The 18,505-nt window shown below is 39.0% G+C and overlaps 1 protein-coding gene across 1 annotated transcript in view; it reads right to left on the bottom strand.

The window, feature by feature from the left end:
* The window catches only part of TTC39B (tetratricopeptide repeat domain 39B), a 92,735-nt gene that overhangs the window by 8,507 nt on the left and 65,723 nt on the right, over positions 1-18,505 (bottom strand). Inside the window, exons 14-17 of the mRNA XM_023755556.1 lie at positions 16,795-16,956; positions 16,083-16,174; positions 15,336-15,462; positions 10,884-10,992 (exon numbers count right to left, since the gene is read on the bottom strand). Coding sequence (XP_023611324.1) covers positions 10,884-10,992; positions 15,336-15,462; positions 16,083-16,174; positions 16,795-16,956 — 490 coding nt within the window. The remainder of the gene's footprint in view (positions 1-10,883; positions 10,993-15,335; positions 15,463-16,082; positions 16,175-16,794; positions 16,957-18,505) is intronic.

The following is an 18,505-nucleotide window of genomic DNA, read 5'->3' as shown; positions in this document are numbered from 1 at the left end:
TTATAAAACAGAGGGTAGGCAGAGGAAAAAGAAGTGTGAGGCCCAGGCTACAAAAATGTCTACACTGAACATCTTAGAAGCTGGTTGAAATGCACCAAAGAAAAAAACTGAAAGTAGATTCAGAAAGTGAGAAGTTGTAAGGAATACTTTTCCTTTTCTGTCACTCTGATTATGTTTGCTATGTGATTTCAAGTTAACCACAACTAATAGTCAAACAAAGAGCTGGTATATTTATTAACTTCTGGCTCCATGCTGAATGTAGTTAGATTTCAAATGAAACGCTCCTGTAATTCATAGCAGACACTGACTCCAAGCATATCACACCGAGTATTTTTCTCCCTTTGAACAGTGCTGCCCCCTGGGTCTCTGTGACCAGCCTCTCAGACTATGGCACCGCCAGCGTCCATCACCTGCACCCTCTGCCATCCTTTACTTTAAAGACACCAAAGGTAGAAGCAAAAACACATTCATTCCTAGTCATGGAGGTGGAGGGGTGGAGATGGAGTCTGACCTCAGGTTTACAGCTTCACTCCACGTTCCAATTTGGGGTTTTTCCTCTTACTCAGAAGGACAGAAACCTAATTACTCAAAGGTCTTATCAGTAGTTCGGGGGGTAGGGGAGAGGCGGGTGTGTGTTGGGTAAACTTCCTGCATTAACAATGGACCTGGACGAGATCATCACCATAAATTTCATGTGTAACATCTGGCAAAGGGGATCTTCAGGAAAGGAACCAATTTTTCTACCCCGGGGAGGACATACAAAGACAGAGCTTGACTAAAAGTACAGTGTGTCTGTCTAAGTTTCCCCGGGCCCTGCTTGACTATTTCTGAAGCCTATCATCTCATCACGTCATTAAAAGAGGAAGGAATGGATGGAGACAGTGTCTTGGTTTTCTAAACCTCTATTGCATTTTACATGCACAGTCTGATACATATATTACTCCTTTAATGTTTTCTCCCAACCAAAGAAAGGACAAAATAAATTTGGGGTAGGGGTGAAGAGCCTGCCCACACAGAGAGAACCTAACAGTCCTCCAGGACTTCTTTAGACAAAGACCCTCTCTGCTGGTACACATTAGTCTACATCAGTGGTCGGCAAACTGCGGCCCCTTGAGTGTGGCTCTTCCACAAAATACCACGTGTGGGCGCGCACGTACAGTGTGATTGAAACTTCGTGGCCACACTCAAGGGGCCAAAGAGCCACATGTGGCTCGCGAGCCGCAGTTTGCCGACCACTGGTCTACATGAAAAGAATGGACATTCAAACATCAGAATTTATTCTACTAAACGCACGCCCTTTTCTTTGTAGAAAAACAGAAGCAAGCTGGCCTACTTCTCTGGACGAAAGAATAAGCTAAAAATGTTTTCATTTAATAAAAAAAGGTTTTCCTTTACTTCCCAGTTTTCACATATCCACTTTTTTGTTTATTTTTTAATCTTTATTGTTGAAAGTATTACAGATATCCCCCCTTTTCCCCCATTGACCTCTTCTAGCCTGCCCCCGCCCCCACCCCAAGCTTTCACCACCCTATTGTCTGTGTCCATGGGTTATGAATATAGGCATACAAATTCTTCACTTTTCCATTTAGTTTGTGGATATGTGGGATTTAGTTATAAACAATTTCTTTAACAGCAGAAACAGATGCTTTCTCTGCCTATCATAATTCTATATCTAGCAAGGAAATCTAAGAGTGTTCAAATGAGCAAATTAATAAAAGATGGCCAAATTAGTTGAACAAAAATGAATACTAATAAATTTGTTCAAAAGTCCAAATGGGCCCTAGCCAGTTTTTCTCAGTGGTTAGAGCGTCAGCCCTCGGGCCAAAGGGTCGCAGGTTCGATCCCCAGCCTGCTCGGGCACAAGTGGGAGGCAACTACTCAATGTGTCTCTCTCATGTTTAAGTTTCTCTCTTCTCTCTCTCTTTCTTTCTTTCTTTCTTTCTTTCTTTCTTTCTTTCTTTCTTTCTTTCTTTCTTTCTTCCTTCCTTCCTTCCTTCCTTCCTTCCTTCCTTCCTTCCTTCCTTTCTCTCTCTCTCTCTCTCTCTCTCTCTCTCTCTCTCTCTCTCCCTCTCTCCTCCCTTCCACTCTCTCTAAAAAAATAAAAGGAAAAATCTCACTTTTTAAATCCTCACCCAAAGATATGTTTTAGAGAAAGGAAGGGAGAGAGAGAGAAAAACATCAATGTGAGAGAGAAACATAGGATGCCTCCAGTATGTGCATGCCCTAACTGGGGATCAAACCCACAACCTTTGTGGTGTACTGGTCAACACTCCAACCAATTCAGCCACCAGCAAGCGCTGAAATCTCGTTTTTAAGGTGAAATTTCATAAAGTTTCATTTCCTTTAAATTCAAAATGATGTAACTTTATGTTGATTTTCCACTCAGAACAAAATATTTTTCCTTTTTGAAATTATTTTACATGAAAAATAGTAAAGTTCACCTCCCACCCATTAAGACGACTGCTACCAAAAAAAACAAAACAGAAAATAACAAATGTTGGCAAGGATGTAGACATATTAGAACACTTGTACACTGTTAGTGGGAATGTAAAATGATACACAGCTACTATAGAAAACTGTATAGCAGTAACCCTGAAACCAATATAAAATAATACTGAAAGTAAAGTATACAGCCAAAAAAAAAAAAAAGAAAAGAAAACTGTGTAGCAGTTTCTCAAAAAAATTAAAAATTGAACTACATTATGACCCAGTCATTCCACTTCTGGGCATATATCTAAAAGAATTTAAAGCATGGTCCCGAAAAATATTTGCCTACCAATGTTCACAGAAGTATTACTCACAATACCCAAAAGGTGGAAGCAACCTAAATATGCATCGATGGATAAATCGATAAAAAAAAAAAGTGGCATATGCATATAATGGTATATTATTCAGCCTTAAAAAAGAAGGAAATTCTGACACAGTACAACATGGATATACCTTGAGGACATTATGCAAAGTGAAATAAGCCACTGTTATGAAGCCTCTAGAGTAGTTAAATTTAGTATAGTAACAAAAAGTAAAATAGTGGTTGCCAGGGGCTAGGGTAGGGGGAATTGGGGGGTTATTATTTAATGGGTATGAAAAAGTTCTGGAGATTGGTTGCGCAACAATGTGAATGTAAACACCTCTAAACTGTAAAAAAAAAAAAAAAGAAAGAAAAGAAATGGATAACAGTAAATTTTACTACAAAAAAATTAAAAATAGATATATTAAAAATTAGTAAGAAAGCTTATCACAACTTTATGCAATAAAAACTACATTGAAAATATGTTAGTGATAGAACTTCGCAAAAAAAGTCTGAAATGTCCATACAGCAAGTCTATAGTCTGTGCTTATACATACGCTCCTTTGGTTGTCTGTAAAATAGTAAAAATTTTTGACTCCTCTTTCTCATCCCAGTTTTGTGAGACTTCTTATCCGCTGGTTTCCCTGCTGCCCAGAAATCAGAGGGAATTATCAGTTTGTGAAGATGAATACCTCAATATTTTAGCTTCTCTACCTAAGATCCAGATCATTATGGGGGTTAAATGCTATAACTTTTCTATAAAAGAGGAAGGAAAAAAAGAAAAGAAAAGAGAGCAATGGTTCTTTTATAAAAATGCTATCTTTAATACGGAAAGGTGACATTATAGTAGTCCCCCCTTATCTGTGGGGGATATAGTCCAAGACACCACTGGATGCCTGAAATTGCAGTAATACCAAACCCTAGATATCCTATTTGTTTTCCTATACATACATGCCATGATATAATTTAATTTATAAATTAGGCACAGTAAGAGATTAACAATAATAACTAATAACACAATAGAACTATTATTACAACATTACTGTAATAAAAGTTATGCAAATGTAGTCTCTCTCTCTCTCTCTCTCTCAAAATATCTTCCTATACTGTCCTTACCCTTCTTCTTGTGATGTCTACATGATAAGATGAAGTGAGACGGATGTATTGGACAAAGGAATAATTCATGTCATGAGCAACAAATGGCAGAGATCAAAACCACAAATGAAGGGAGACTAATGTACTCACCCTCCATCAACAGATGAGCTTTGGGTGTGACTTTTCAATAATGGAGTAGGATATTCCACTCACTGGTCTCCTTGTGAGCATGTGTTTGTATTTCCAAAATGACTAAGGGGGGGAGTGGGCGAGTGGGGGAGTCTGTGGCCTCAGAACGGCACTGCTCTTTCTTCTATTGGATTCTTTAACTATCCAGCCTGAAACTTTGACCTTGTTAATAGATAAGCCAACTGATTCAGCTTTCATTCTTATATATTTCTTCTCCTGGTTAATGGGAATCTAAAGCTAAAATTATTTTAAATATGAAAAGCAACTTAAATGCTAAAAAATACTGCAGACTGGTTAAATTAGAATGCATTTGCTCCATAAAGAGCTATGAAGCTTTTAAAATCATATTTAGCAATAACTTAAAAGTTTGTGGCAAAAAGAGAACTACCATATGATCTGGCAATTCCACTCGAGGTATCTATTCAAAGAAAATCATTAGTAAAACACTACCATTGACATCAGAGGCTAGATCTTCCAGACAGAAAATCAACAAGGAAATGGTGGCCTTAAATGACACACTAGATCAGATGGATTTAATTGACATCTTCAGAGCATTTCACCCAAAGCAGCAGAATAAATTCTTTTCAAGTGCACTTAGAGCATTTTCTAAGATAGACCACATGTTAGGACACAAAAAAAGTCTTAATAAATTTAAGAAGATTAAAATAATACCAAGCATCTTTGCTGACCTTATGGTATGAAACTAGAAATCAATCACAAGAAAAAAAACTGAAAAACACACAAAGACATGGAGGTTAAATAACATGGTACTAAGCAATGAATGGATTAACAATTAGATCAAGGTAGAAATCAAAAAATACCTTGAAACTGCCGAAACCGGTTTGGCTCAGTGGATAGAGCGTCGGCCTGCGGACTGAAAGGTCCCAGGTTCGATTCCGGTCAAGGGCATGTAACTGGGTTGCGGGCACATCCCCAGTAGGGAGTGTGCAGGAGGCAGCTGATCGATGTTTCTAACTCTCTATCTCTCTCCCTTCCTCTCTGTAAAAAATCAATACAATATTTTAAAAAATACCTTGAAACAAATGAAAATGAGAACACAACAACCCAAAATCTATGGGACGCAGTGAAAGCAGTCCTAAGAAGGGAAATTCATAGCATTTAGCATTATAGGTTCAACTAAAGAAACAAGAAAAATCTTAAATAAACAACCTAACTACACTTAAAGGAACTAGAAAAAGAACAAACAAAGCCCAAAGTGAGTAGAAGAAAATAATAAAGATCAGAGCAGAAATAAATAAAATTGAGTTTAAAAAGAAAGATACAAAAGACCAATGAAACCAAGAGCTGGTTTCTTAAAAGGACAAATAAGATTGACAAACCTTTAACCAGACTCAGCAAGAAAAAAAAGAGGACCCAAATAAATAAAATCAGAAATAAAAGAGGAAAAATAACAATTAACACCAAAGAAATACAAAGAACTATAAGAAAATATTATGAACAACTATATGCCAACAAATTGGACACTCTGGATGAAAAGATAAATTCCTAGAAACATACAATCTTCCAAAACTGAATCAGGAAAAATCAGAGAATCTGCATAGACAGATTAAAACTAGTCAAAATGAAGCAATATAAAACAAACAAACAAAAAAACCTCCCAATGAACAAAAGTCCTGGGCCAGATGGCTTCACAGGTGAATTTTACCAAACATTCAAAGAGAAACTAACACCTATTATTCAAAAAAATTCAAGATGAGAGAAGACTCCCAAACTCATTTTACAAGGCCAGGATTATCCAAATTCCAAAACTAGACAAAGACACTACAAAGAAAGAAAATGATAAGCCAATATCTCTAGTGAGCATAGATGCAAAAGTCCTAAACAAAATGTTAGCAAACCAGATCCAGCAATACATTAAAAAAGAGCATACACCATGATCAAGTGTGATTTATGGTGGGATACAAAGTTGGTACACTATCTGAAAATCAGTAAACATGATATACCACATAAACAAAATGAAGGATAAAAACCACATGATCATATCAATAGATGCAGAAAAAGCATTTGATAAAATCAACACTCATTTATGATAAAAACTCTCAGAAAAGGGGAAATAGAGGGAACATACCTCAATGTAATAAAGGCCATATATGCCAAACCCACAGCCAACATTATATTCAATGGGCAAAAACTACAAGTGTTTCTCTGAGGATCGGGAATACGACAGGGATGTCCGTTTTCACCACTCTTATTCAACATACTACTGAAAGTTCTACCACAACAACCAGATGAGAAGAAGATATAAAAGGCTTCCAAAAAGGAAAGGAAGAAGCAAAACTGTCATTATGTGCAGATAACATGATATTGTATATAGAGAATCCTAATGATTCCACCAAAAAACTACCAGAACTGATCAATGGATTCAGTAAAGTAGCAGGATACAAAATAAATATCCAGAAATCAGTGCATTTTTATACCAGAAAGGGAAACTAAGAAAAAAAAACCCATTCACAATTGCTTTAAAAAGAATACATAGGAATAAATTTAGCCAAGAATGTAAAAGACCTTTCTTCAGAAAATTATAAGACACTGAAGAAAATAATGGAAAAAGATACAAATAAGTGGAAGCATATACTGTGTTCATGGATAGGAAGAATTAACATAATTAAAATGTCCATACGACCCAAAGCAATCTATACATTCAATATAATTCCCATCAAGAAACCAGTGGCACCGAAACCAGTTTGGCTCAGTGGATAGAGCGTCGGCCTTTGGACTGAAGGGTCTCAGGTTCGATTCCGGTCAAGGGCATGTACCTGGGTTGCGGACACATCCCCAGTGGGAGATGTGCAGGAGGCAGCTGGTCGATGTTTCTCTCTCATCTTCGATGTTTCTAACTCTCTATCTCTCTCCCTTCCTCTCTGTAAAAAATCAATAAAATATATTTTAAAAAAAAAGAAACCAGTGGCATACTTCTCAGAACTAGAACAAATATTCCAAAAATTTATATGTAACCACAAAAGACCCCAAACAGCCACAGCTATCTTGAGAAAGAAGAACAAAGTGGGAGGAATCATGCTACCTGATATCAAACTATACTACTAGGCCAGAGCAATCAAAACAGCCTGGTACTAGCATAAAAATGACATATAGAGAGCCCAGAAATAAACCCACGCCTTTACAGTGAATTACTATTTGACGAAGAAGGGGAAAACATACAATGGGGTAAAGATAATCTATTTAATAAATGGTTCTGGGACAGATACATGCAAAACAATGAAACTACACCACCTTCTTATACCATACACAAGAATAAACTCAAAATGGATTAAAGACTTAAAAGTTAGACTCGAAACCATAAAAATCCTAGAAGAAAAGATAGGCAGTAAAATTTCAAACATTTCTCATAGCAATGTTTTTTTCTGACATATATCTTCGGGCAAGGAAAACAAAAGTAAAAATACACAAGTGGGAAATAAAAGAAAAAATAACCAAGTTTTTGCACAGCAAAGGAAGCCATCAACAAAATGAAAAGACAACCCACTGAATGGGAGAATATATTCATCAATGATACATCTGATAAGGGGCTAATATCCAAAATTTATAAAGAACTTATAAAACTCAACATCAAAAACAAAAAAAAAACACAATACAATTGAAAAATGGGCAAAGGACCTGAAATGACACTTCTCCAAAGAGGACATACAGATGTCTATACGAAAAGATGCTAAACGTCACTAAGCATCAGAGAAATGCAAATTAAAATCACAATGAGATATCACCTCACACCTGTCAGAATGGCTATCATCAATAAATCCACAAACAAGTAGTGGTGGAGAGGATGTGGAGAAAAGGGAACCCTCCTTCACTGTTGGTGGGAATGCTGACTGGTGCAGCCACTGCGGAGAACAGTATGGAGTTAAAAATGGAACTGCCGTATGATCCAGTGATTCCACTTCTGGGAATATATCCGAAGAAACCTGAAACACTAATTCAAAAGAATATGTGCACCCCTGTGTTCATTGTAATGTTATTTACAATAGCCAAGATTTGGAAACAGCCCAAGTGCCCATCAGTACCTGAGTGGATAAAAAAGCTGTGGTACATTTACACAATGGATTACTACTTGGATGTAAAAAGACGGAAATCTTACCCTTTGCAACAGCATGGATGGGCTGGAGAACATTATGCTAAGTGAAATAAGCCAGTCAGAGAAAGACAAGTACATGTGACTTCACTCATGTGGAATCTAATGAACAAGTAAACTAACAAACAAAATAGAAACAGACTCATAGATAGAGAACAGACTGACAGCTGTCAGAGTGGAGGGAGCTGGGAGGCTGGGTGAAAAAGGTGAAGGGATTAAGCAAAACAAAACAAATCAAAACCTCATGGACACAGGTAATAGTATGGTGCTTACCAGGGGGAAAGGGGTGTGGAGGAAGGTAGAAGAGAGGATGGGGGGATAAATGGTGATGGAAGGAGACTTAGCTTAGGGTGGTGAACACAATACAATATACAGATGACGTATTACAGAATTGTACACCTGAAACTTATATAAGTTATTAACCAATGTCACCCCCATAAATTCAATAAAAAAGTGAAAACGAAAACACTAAATCAAAGAGATATATGACTCCATGTTCATTGCATCATTTATAATAGCCAAGATATGGGAATAATCTGTGTCCATTGATGGATAAATCAATAAAGAAAATGTCACACACACACGAGAGCATATGCATACCCACACACACACACAAGAGCATATGCATACACACACACACACGAGAACATATGCATATGCATACACACACACACACACACACACACACACACTGGAATATTATTCAGCCATAAAAAAAGAATTACATCTTGCCATGCAACAAGATAGATGGACCTTGAAGGTATTATGCTGAGTGAAATAAATCAGATAAAGACAAATACTGTATGATCTTACTTATATGTAGAACCTTAAAAAAAAACAAAAACAAACCACACCACCAATGCTGATTAGATACAGAAAACAGATTGGTGGTTGCCAGAGGTCAGGGGTTGGGAGGTGAGTGAGCAAAATGGGTGAAGAGGGTCAAAGGTACAAAGTTCTATTTATAAAATAAATAAGTCACAGGAATGTAACATACAGCATGGCGACTATAGCTAATATTACTGCAGTGGATATTTGAAAGTTGCTAAGAGAGTAATCTTAAAAGAAATGTGTAACTATGTATAGTGACAGATATTAACTAGACTTATTGTGATGGTCATCTTACAATATATACACATATTGAATCATTATGCTAACCTACTATACACCTAAAATTACTATGTCAATTGTACCTCAATTTTGAAAAAATAGTCTATGATATATTAATAAATTTAAAAAACTAGGCTAGTATATGTTCAGGTACATTATGATTGAAACTATAAAAATCAGCTAGGATGGACTATACAAAAATTGTAAATTAACTGTGTTGTAGCAAAAATATGGATAGTTTTTTCACCTGCTTCTATCAATTGTAATAATGTGTTTCATTTTTAAAAACTGTAAAGAGAAATCTCACTAAACATTTCAGCCTCATGCTGCAGCTCCGAGTACAAAAACGACCCAAAACGAGGTCCCCCTCCCTGGAGCCAGCGTCACGGCGCAGGCCCCTCGGGAGTGTACTGGGTAGGAAGGGCCAGTGCTCCTCCAGGGCCGTCCCGGTACGGTTCAGAGAAATGAGCTTACGGCTCTGCTCCCCCTGCCTCCTCCTGAACTCCTATGCCCTTCCCCATGCTTAGCACCACGGACATTTTCATTTTCACTCCAGAGGATAAGATCATTATCTTGGGGGATGGGTAAGGCAAAGGACAAAGGCTGGCATTACGGCATGGTTTATCAAAAGAGAAATCCTCTACTGAAGACAGACAATTAGAAAAGGTCAGAACACGAAAACTGGGATATTATCTGGTCCGACACCACTCCCGCTTTAAAAAGAAAACGTGGGTGTTATCTGACCACCCCTGAGGGTCGGGGTGAGGAGGTGGGTTTTCCACGGTCTCCAAGTTGCAGAGCTGGGACTATGAGCCTAGACCCTGGCCTGTCTTCTACTAACAGGTCAGCTGCTCCCAGGAGAGGACACTCCAGGGAACTGGAGAGGAGCCTCTAGTGCCACCAAAAGTAATGAGTAAAAGGATAAATTTGTGATAAGATTTCAACTCGAAAACAGTTCTCTGTGTCCACAAAAGCATGATAGTCACTAGAGAGCGAAAGCAGGTGTGGCAAGAGGCACAAGATAAAATCAGAAGTGCATGCTTTTCTTGGGTTCCTTGGACACTTGCCTGCCTTCTTCCCTTCCTCATTTTTGGTAACAGATTTATTCAGATATAATGCACATACCATACAATTCACCCACTTAAAGTACACAACTCACTGCGTGTATTAGAGTTGTACACCCATCACCACAATCAATCTTAGAACATGTTCATCACCCCAAAAAGGAATGCCAGACCCTTTAACCACCATGCCCACCCCAGTTCTCCATCCTGGGCAACCACTGGTCTACTTTCTGTCTTTACAGGTTTACCTATTGTCAGTATGCCATATAAATGTCAGTATTTTATATTTCATATAAAAAAGACTACATATAAATGTAGTCTTCTGCAACTGGCTTCTTGCACTTAGCCGAGTGCACCCAAGGCCCGTCCACGTGTGCAGCGTGTGTCATTCCTCCCTTCACCTGGACTGCAGTCACCAAGCTCTTCTGTCCTCGCGATGCACACAGATTAGCACAAGCGGATGTGAGCAGGGACATGACGGGGGAAAGGGAATGGTAAGGATTTCCAGGCTTTCAAGGTTTATACTTACTTTGATTTTGTAAAGTTGTCTCAGCCTTCTCAATAGTTAACAACAGATTTTCGGAGAGGTCTTCTCTTTTGCTCACTATTGGAAAACCATTCCAGATGTACATCATTTCCTAACAGGGAGGAATGAAAACCCATTTGCAATTATGTGACGGTTATTCAATGTCCTTTACAACAACAAAACTACGAATGTGTGTTTGCCTTGGTTGCTACGGCTCTCATATGGAGTTGAGTGATATCATTTCCCCTTTCTCATTTTATTATGTGACTTTGTCTTTTATACTGTGAAGTAATTCAATAGATATAGTATAGTGTGTTTTTACTGAAAAAAAATAACTTATTCATTCATTGAACAAATATTTATTAAGCGCTTATTGGTATTCAGACATTTTGGAAGATAATCAATTATAGATACCGAAGTAAATATTTTATTTTTTGAAAATGTTTTTATTGATTTCAGTGAGAGGGAGAGAGGAATAGAAACATCAATGATCAAAATCATTGATCAGCTGCCTCCTGTACATCCCTTACTGGGGATCGAGCCCAAAACCCGGGCATATGCCCTGAGAATAGAACCGTGATCTCCTGGTTCCTGGGTCTATGCTCAAGCACTGAACCACACCAGCCAGGCAAATAAATATAGCATTTTAAACTGATACAATGGACAATTCTATTTATATAAATCTTTGCTGTTACATTTAAATAAAGGGAGAACATTATAAAATATCTGCCAATTATTTACATAAATTGTTTCCAAGGATGTCACTGGAAATGAACATAGGAAATATTTCACTGGGCTCAGGTTCTTTTATACCATTAAAACATGTGACAGTTCAGTAATGCAATCCAATATGCAGAAAATGTATTCATTTGAAGGCCATATGGCTGAATGACAGCCCTTGAAAATGTAAATGAATGATTTTTTTATTGCAAATTACATTTAATAAGGTAACAGATGAGAATTTTTTTTTTGGACCAAAAGCAAATGTGCTTTTGCTTGAAAATATTTTTATAATATTCCTGGTAGTGCAGTTCATATTTTTAAAGGTATGAAATAAGCAGGGTAATTAGTATTTCTTAGAAATGAAACATGGTAAAGATATTACTTAAACAACCTCTTACAGGGAAACAGTGGAAATGAGGAAAATGCAGTTGAGTATAGTGGCAACAAGGTAATCTTTAATTTATGCCACTGAAAACTACTAAACTACTAAAACTGCCACACTCTACCTTTTATTTCACACCTAACAGTTTCTTGTTGCTAACAGTGTCACAACTCAATTCAATAACTAATGGGATATTTAATGATGACGATCTTTTTAAGATGTTGTTTTTAACGATGAAATATTTACAAGAAGAAAGCAAGTTACCACAATTCAAGCCAATTATACTGCCTTAGATCTAGAGAAACCAGTGCAGTGAGGTGACCTTCCTGAAGACCCTTAATGAAGTTGGATATAATTAGCTTATAGAAATCCTGGGGCAGCAAGAAGGCTATGGTGATCCAGATGATTTTCAGGAAAGTTCTGTGACGTAGGAAGAAAACGTTTCTAAGCACAAATTAGTGATAGACATGAATTAGGAAGGGAGCTAAAAGCTGTCACCGAGAATACAGCAGCAGGCTCCCACATTAGCTGGGAATGAGGGAATATTTGGTCCTCTTCCTGGTTTTCTTACCTTCATCTGTGCTCAGATATAGAGTGCTCATATTTCGTCTAGCACAGGCACAGAATAACCTGTGCTGGTGTGGTGTTCCCTGAGATTGTCTATCTGAAGTAGGAAACACACAGGTCTGGGCACTAGCTGCAGGTCGCTCCTATCACCTGGTAGGGGCTACAGTTTTCTTTCTCAAGGCAGACAGAGAGCTCCCATAATTCAATGATCAAACAATAAACAGCCCAATGGAAAACTAGTGAGGTATATGAACAATTCACAAAAGGAGAAAGAAATAAGAGTAAGTAGGCACATAAAGACATGTTCAACTGCACCAACAGAAAAACACAAATTTGAACAGTAAAACACTGTTGGTGGAATTTTAAATTGATTCAGCCTTTCTGGGAGGGCAGTTTGCCAATGTCACAATACTAAATGCATATACCCTATAACCAGGAACTCCATTTCTTGAAAGCTTTCCCAGAGAATTATATGCTCAAGGACAGAAAGAAGAATGTAGAAGAATATGAATTGTAGCATGTTTGTAATAGTAAAAATTGGGGGGGGGAGACAAAAACATGAAGAACTTTCAAAGGGGAATAATTGAATAATCTCTGGAATACAAAAAATGAAATGTTTTAAACTTCAGGAAACCCAAGCAGAGGACTGCAGAGGTGAGCGGGCAATGAACAGCTGCCTGTGCTGACTACCTATGCAAATCTAATGCCCCAACGAACCACAAGAATTTGAGATACCCGGTACTTTTTCAAGAAGTCTTCATAAAGAACATTTAAGTTGAAATTACGGTTTTTATGAAGTCTAGCCTTGGTGGTCTAACCATGAGGACTATGGCTCGGGCCATGCACTGCCCAGTATAGCAGCCACCAGCCACTCAGGCTCTGAGTCCTAGAAACGTGCTCGTCCACAGGAGATGTGCTCCCAGGGGAAAACACCCACACATCCCAAAGAATCAGAGCTCTACAGAGGGATGGGAAGCAACTCATGGCATTTCGTTGATTCCATGATCAAACAACAACTTGCTGTATATCCTGGATTAAACAAAATACTACATCTTTTCAAACATTTTCATGTTTCCTCTTCCTTTTTAACATTTACCTATTCATTTTTAATGTGGCCACTCAGAAAAGAGAAAATGACCTACGTAGCTAGCATTACAAGTTAACTCAGCTTCAATTAAGTCAGCGGTTCTCAACCTGTGGGTCGCGACCCCTTTGGAGGTGAAACGACCTTTTCACAGGGGTTGCCTAAGACCATCGGAAAACACATATATCCTATCTAATAAAAGACAAAAAGGGTAATTAACTGTACCTCCGCTACACTTCCCATTGGCTAATCAGGGAGATATGCAAATTAACTGCCAACAAAGATGGCGGCCGGCAGCCACGAAGCTGAAGCGAGCAAGGAGGCTTGTTTGCTCCAGTGATGGAAGAAGCCAAGGTTCCCCGCCTGCCACGGCCCAGCTCGGAGCTCCAGAAGCAACAATGTTTCCATTATAAAAGCTAAACAAACCCCAGATACCTGCTTTCAGCCAGCCGCGGCCTCAGAGCTGGGAGCACCAGTGACGGCAACAAAGTTTTAATTATAGAAGGTAAATAAATCCCAGAATAAAAAAAAAAAAGAAAAAAAGGAGAGGCTGGGAGCTTCAGTCGCTGGCCAGCCTGAAAACGGCCCTCAGCCCCTCACCCAGACTGGCCAGGCACCCCAGTGGGAACCCCCACCCTGAAGGGGGTGTGACCAGCTGCAAACAGCCATCAGCCCCTCATCCAGGCTGGCCAGGCACCCAAGTGGGATCCCCACCCTGATCCGGGACACCCTTCAGGGCAAACCAGCTGGCCCCCACCCGTGCACCAGGCCTCTATCCTATATAGTAAAAGGGTAATATGCAAACTGACCCTAACAGCAGAAAGACTGGGAATGACTGGTCACTATGACACACACTGACCACCAGGGGGCAGACGCTCAATGCAGGAGCTGCCCTCTGGTGGTCAGTGTGCTCCCACATGGGGGAGCTCTGCTCAGCCACAAGCCAGGCTGATGGCTGCCAGTACAGCGGTGGTGTTGGGAGGCTCTCCTGCCTCCTCAGCAGCGCTAAGGATGTCCGATTGCAGCTTAGGTCTGTTCCGTTGGCAAGTGGACATCCCCCGAGGGCTGCAGGGCTGTCAGAGGGATGTCTGATTGCCAGCTTAGGCCCAATCCCCCGGGGAGCAGGCCTAAGCCAGCAGGTGGTCATCCCCCAAGGGGTCCCAGACTGCGAGAGGGCACAGGCCGGGCTGAGGGACCCCCCCCTCCGAGTGCACAAATTTTTGTGCACCGGGCCTCTAGTAATTACATATTGTTTTTGTGATTAATCGCTATGCTTTAATTATGTTCAACTTGTAACAATAAAATTGGGGGTCACCACAATATGTGGAACTGTATTAAAGGGTCGCGGCATTAGCAAGGTTGAGAACCACTGAATTAAGTCAACTCACCCCACTCTGCCTGGATTTCCTTATCTATAAAATGGGCTACAAAGAGAATCTACCCTCACAGAGTCATCAAGAATCAAAAGATATATATTTTAAAATAGTTTTTATCATAATGGGTCGAACATACCAACTTGTCAAAAAAACATCAGCTGTAATATTCATTATTTAATTGTGAATGTTCACCTGACAGACAACACTTACAATGGTTTTCAATGGACCTAAACTTCACAACAAAAGCTGGGCGTGCTCCCTGCTGCTAGGAATAGACCATTAACTTCTAGAACACAAACAGTAAATAAAATAAAGGCAGATACCAGGGCAGGCAAGACGAGCTTCACAGGTGCAGGCAACGAGGCGGAGTAACGGCGAGACTTCCTCACTGCAAACTTCTCTGTAGGGATGGACTTCCCGGCAATTCTCTGCTTCAAGCTGTCCACCTGTCTGTGAAGAGCCCAGCCCCAGCGAAAGGTCATTAGGACACAGCCTCTATTTACATCCATGGTGTTCACGCCATGTTCTCTAGCCTAGACCAATAGCAGCATCACGTGGAAACCTGTTCCAAATGGCAATATTCAGGCTTCTCCCCAAACCTAATGAATCAGCAACTCCTAGGGCTGGCTGGCTGGAGGGTGGATACTAATGTAAACAAAGCTAAACAAATTACTTCCCAGAACAGCCTCTCGGAACCTTTGACACACTAATGAAAACTAAGGATATGTTAAACTGTGTTTCTTAAGTTTATCTGATCACAGAATACCTCTGATACACAGCAAAAGTTGACGTCTTTTGCCAACCATACCACCTTAGGAAACTGTTCAAAATGCAGTAGCAAAGTCCGAATAACAAAACAACAAAAAATGTGTTCTCAAAATTCCTGCTAAAAGGATGCCATTTTGACTCTTAGCTCAATATATTTCTAAAGAGTTCCTGTGTTAAATAAGTATATCAATTAAAGAAATATGAAGGTGAAGCATGGGAGCGCAGTAAGGAAAAAAGAAGATGTACTTGTGTGCTCCTCTATACATAGGAGGCCTTGGTTATAGAAGTAGTATATTGCTCACCTGAATAAAGCTACCACATTCTCTTTAGTTGCTTCTACTTCCTCCTCAGGAAGCATACTCAAAATCGAAGCTTTCAAGTACACATACGTTGCCTGGAAGAAGAGAAAAAAGCACCTGGTTATAGAAGATCCGCAGGAACATGGCACTTCTACCTTGCAATCAGGAACGACCTAGAGGTCTTTCAGAGATAATATTTAAGAGGTATCAAAGAAATAAAAGAAAATGACTCGCGATGCCTGTTCCAAATAAGATTAACACTTTTCACTTACTGCTGACCATTTTCCTACTATACAACTATAGCGCGCTTGGGTGAGAAAATGGACAAAATGAATGAGAGATCATTATCTCATTCCTCCCAACTTCTCACAAATGCATCAGAATTAATGTTATTATAAAAAGCTTTGTCATCGGGGCATTGGAAAGTCTACAAAAAATTATCAAAACTATTGGTATTTAATAATTTTTAAATATAAGTGCAGTTCCTCTCCAGAGGAAAAGCCTCTGTAGAAAAGGACTCTTTGGATGGCTTTTAAAGTACGCAGTGCTGAGGACCAATAGTGGTCATAACCACTAGGCACTAAATGCACATTTCCTCCTTTGACAGGTCTGTGGAGAAAACCATGTCGACATCATACTACTGAACAAATAGCCCTAATAAGTCCTGTATACTTATTAGTAAATAGATGACATTAATAAAAGCATTGCTCTTTACCTTGGACCATTTACTCTCTTTGCAAAGCAGGTCTGAATAGTAATACGCCTTCATCCAGTTTTGCTGGAATATATTAATCCACATCAGCTCCCAATAACAGAGATGGTGAAACTGTTTCCATTCTTCTTGAACTGAAATGCATTTTCGAAATATCTCTTGTGCCTATAAGTCAATTGCATAAAGCTGATCATCCAGATATTACACAAGGAGATAATAACCTAATGGAAAAATACATAAAACACTTTGTACAGAAATAACAACATCATCCCTCGCTACACCACTCAAAATGATGTTATGTTCCTTTCCTCACATGTAAAGATACAGTTCTTTTCTGCCTCTTTGTTTAAGTTTCTGAGGCAGCTGTGAAACTTTATAATGTGGGAATGGGGAAGTTATAAAATGTAGTAATATATAAAATGTAGAGGACCATTAAGAAAAGACTGACAATAAAAGTCAGAACTTTCAGAGTGGAATATACCTTAAGCAAAGTTAAAGGCAATGGACAGACTGGGAGAAGATATCATCAGCCACATAAGTGGCAAAGGATTAATCTTATACAACCAGTTTATCAAATCTTCTAGAAAAAGACAAAAAACTCAATGGGAAAATTGTCAAAGATGAATAGGCAAATTAGAAAGATACATGAGTAACAAATATACATATGAAGAAACGAAAAAATATAAATTTAAAAATTAGTCTGGCTTGCCCTAGCTGGTTTAGCTCAATGGATGGAGCGTCAACCTATGGACTGAAGGGTCCCAAGTTTGATTCTGGTCAAGGGCACATGCCTGGGTTGTGGGCTCGAGCCCCAGTGGGGGGCGTGCAGGAGGCAGCTGATCAATGATTCTCTCTCATCATTGATGTTTCTCTCTCTCTCTCCCTCTCCCTACCTCTCTGAAATCAATTAAAAAATATTAAAAAAAAAAAAAACAACTAAGAGCTATTCTTAAAAAAAAATTAGTCTGGCTGGCAGGGCTCAGTGGTTGAGCATCAATCTATGAACCAGGAGGTCATGGTTCAATTCCTGGTCAAGGCACAATCCTCAGGAGGGGGCATGCAGGAGGTAGCCGATCAATGATTTTCTCTCATCATTGATGTTTTTATCTCTCTCTCCCTCTCCCTTCCTCTCTGAAACCAATAAAAATAAAAACATAAAATTAGGTTATCATTGGTTAGCCAAGAAAGAGGCAAAAATAAAACAGATCATGTCCAGACTGGGTAATGAGCACTGGAAACAAGTATCCTATCGTTACAAGAGTTTCAATGGAATAGCCTTAAGTCAGGAGGGCAATCTGGCAGCATTTATCAAAATGCAAACATCTTTGACCTGGAAATCCTAATGATCAGCATGTCACACATATGCACAGAAATATACATATAATCATGTTTACAACAGCATTGCTTATAGTAGCCAGATGTCTATCAATAGTGGACTGCTGTAATAGGTATAGTACATCCATCCTAAGAAATGAAACTCAGCCATCAAAAAGAATGAATGAGAGTTACATACACTGACCTGGACAGAAATCCAGTATGTATTGTAAGTAGAAAATAAAACAAATCAAAGAAAAATACATATGTTTGACCCCATTTGTATAGAAGACAATTGTTTGTGAGAATCCTATATAATAAAAGCCTAATATGCAAATCGACCAAATGGCAGAACGACCAGTCGCTATGATGCGCACTAACCACCAGGAGCTGTCCCCAG

This window comes from Myotis lucifugus, unplaced genomic scaffold (assembly GCF_000147115.1).
Source record: "Myotis lucifugus unplaced genomic scaffold, Myoluc2.0 scaffold_79, whole genome shotgun sequence".
NCBI lineage: Eukaryota > Metazoa > Chordata > Mammalia > Chiroptera > Vespertilionidae > Myotis > Myotis lucifugus.
This window is presented reverse-complemented; position numbering and strand designations above follow the sequence as displayed.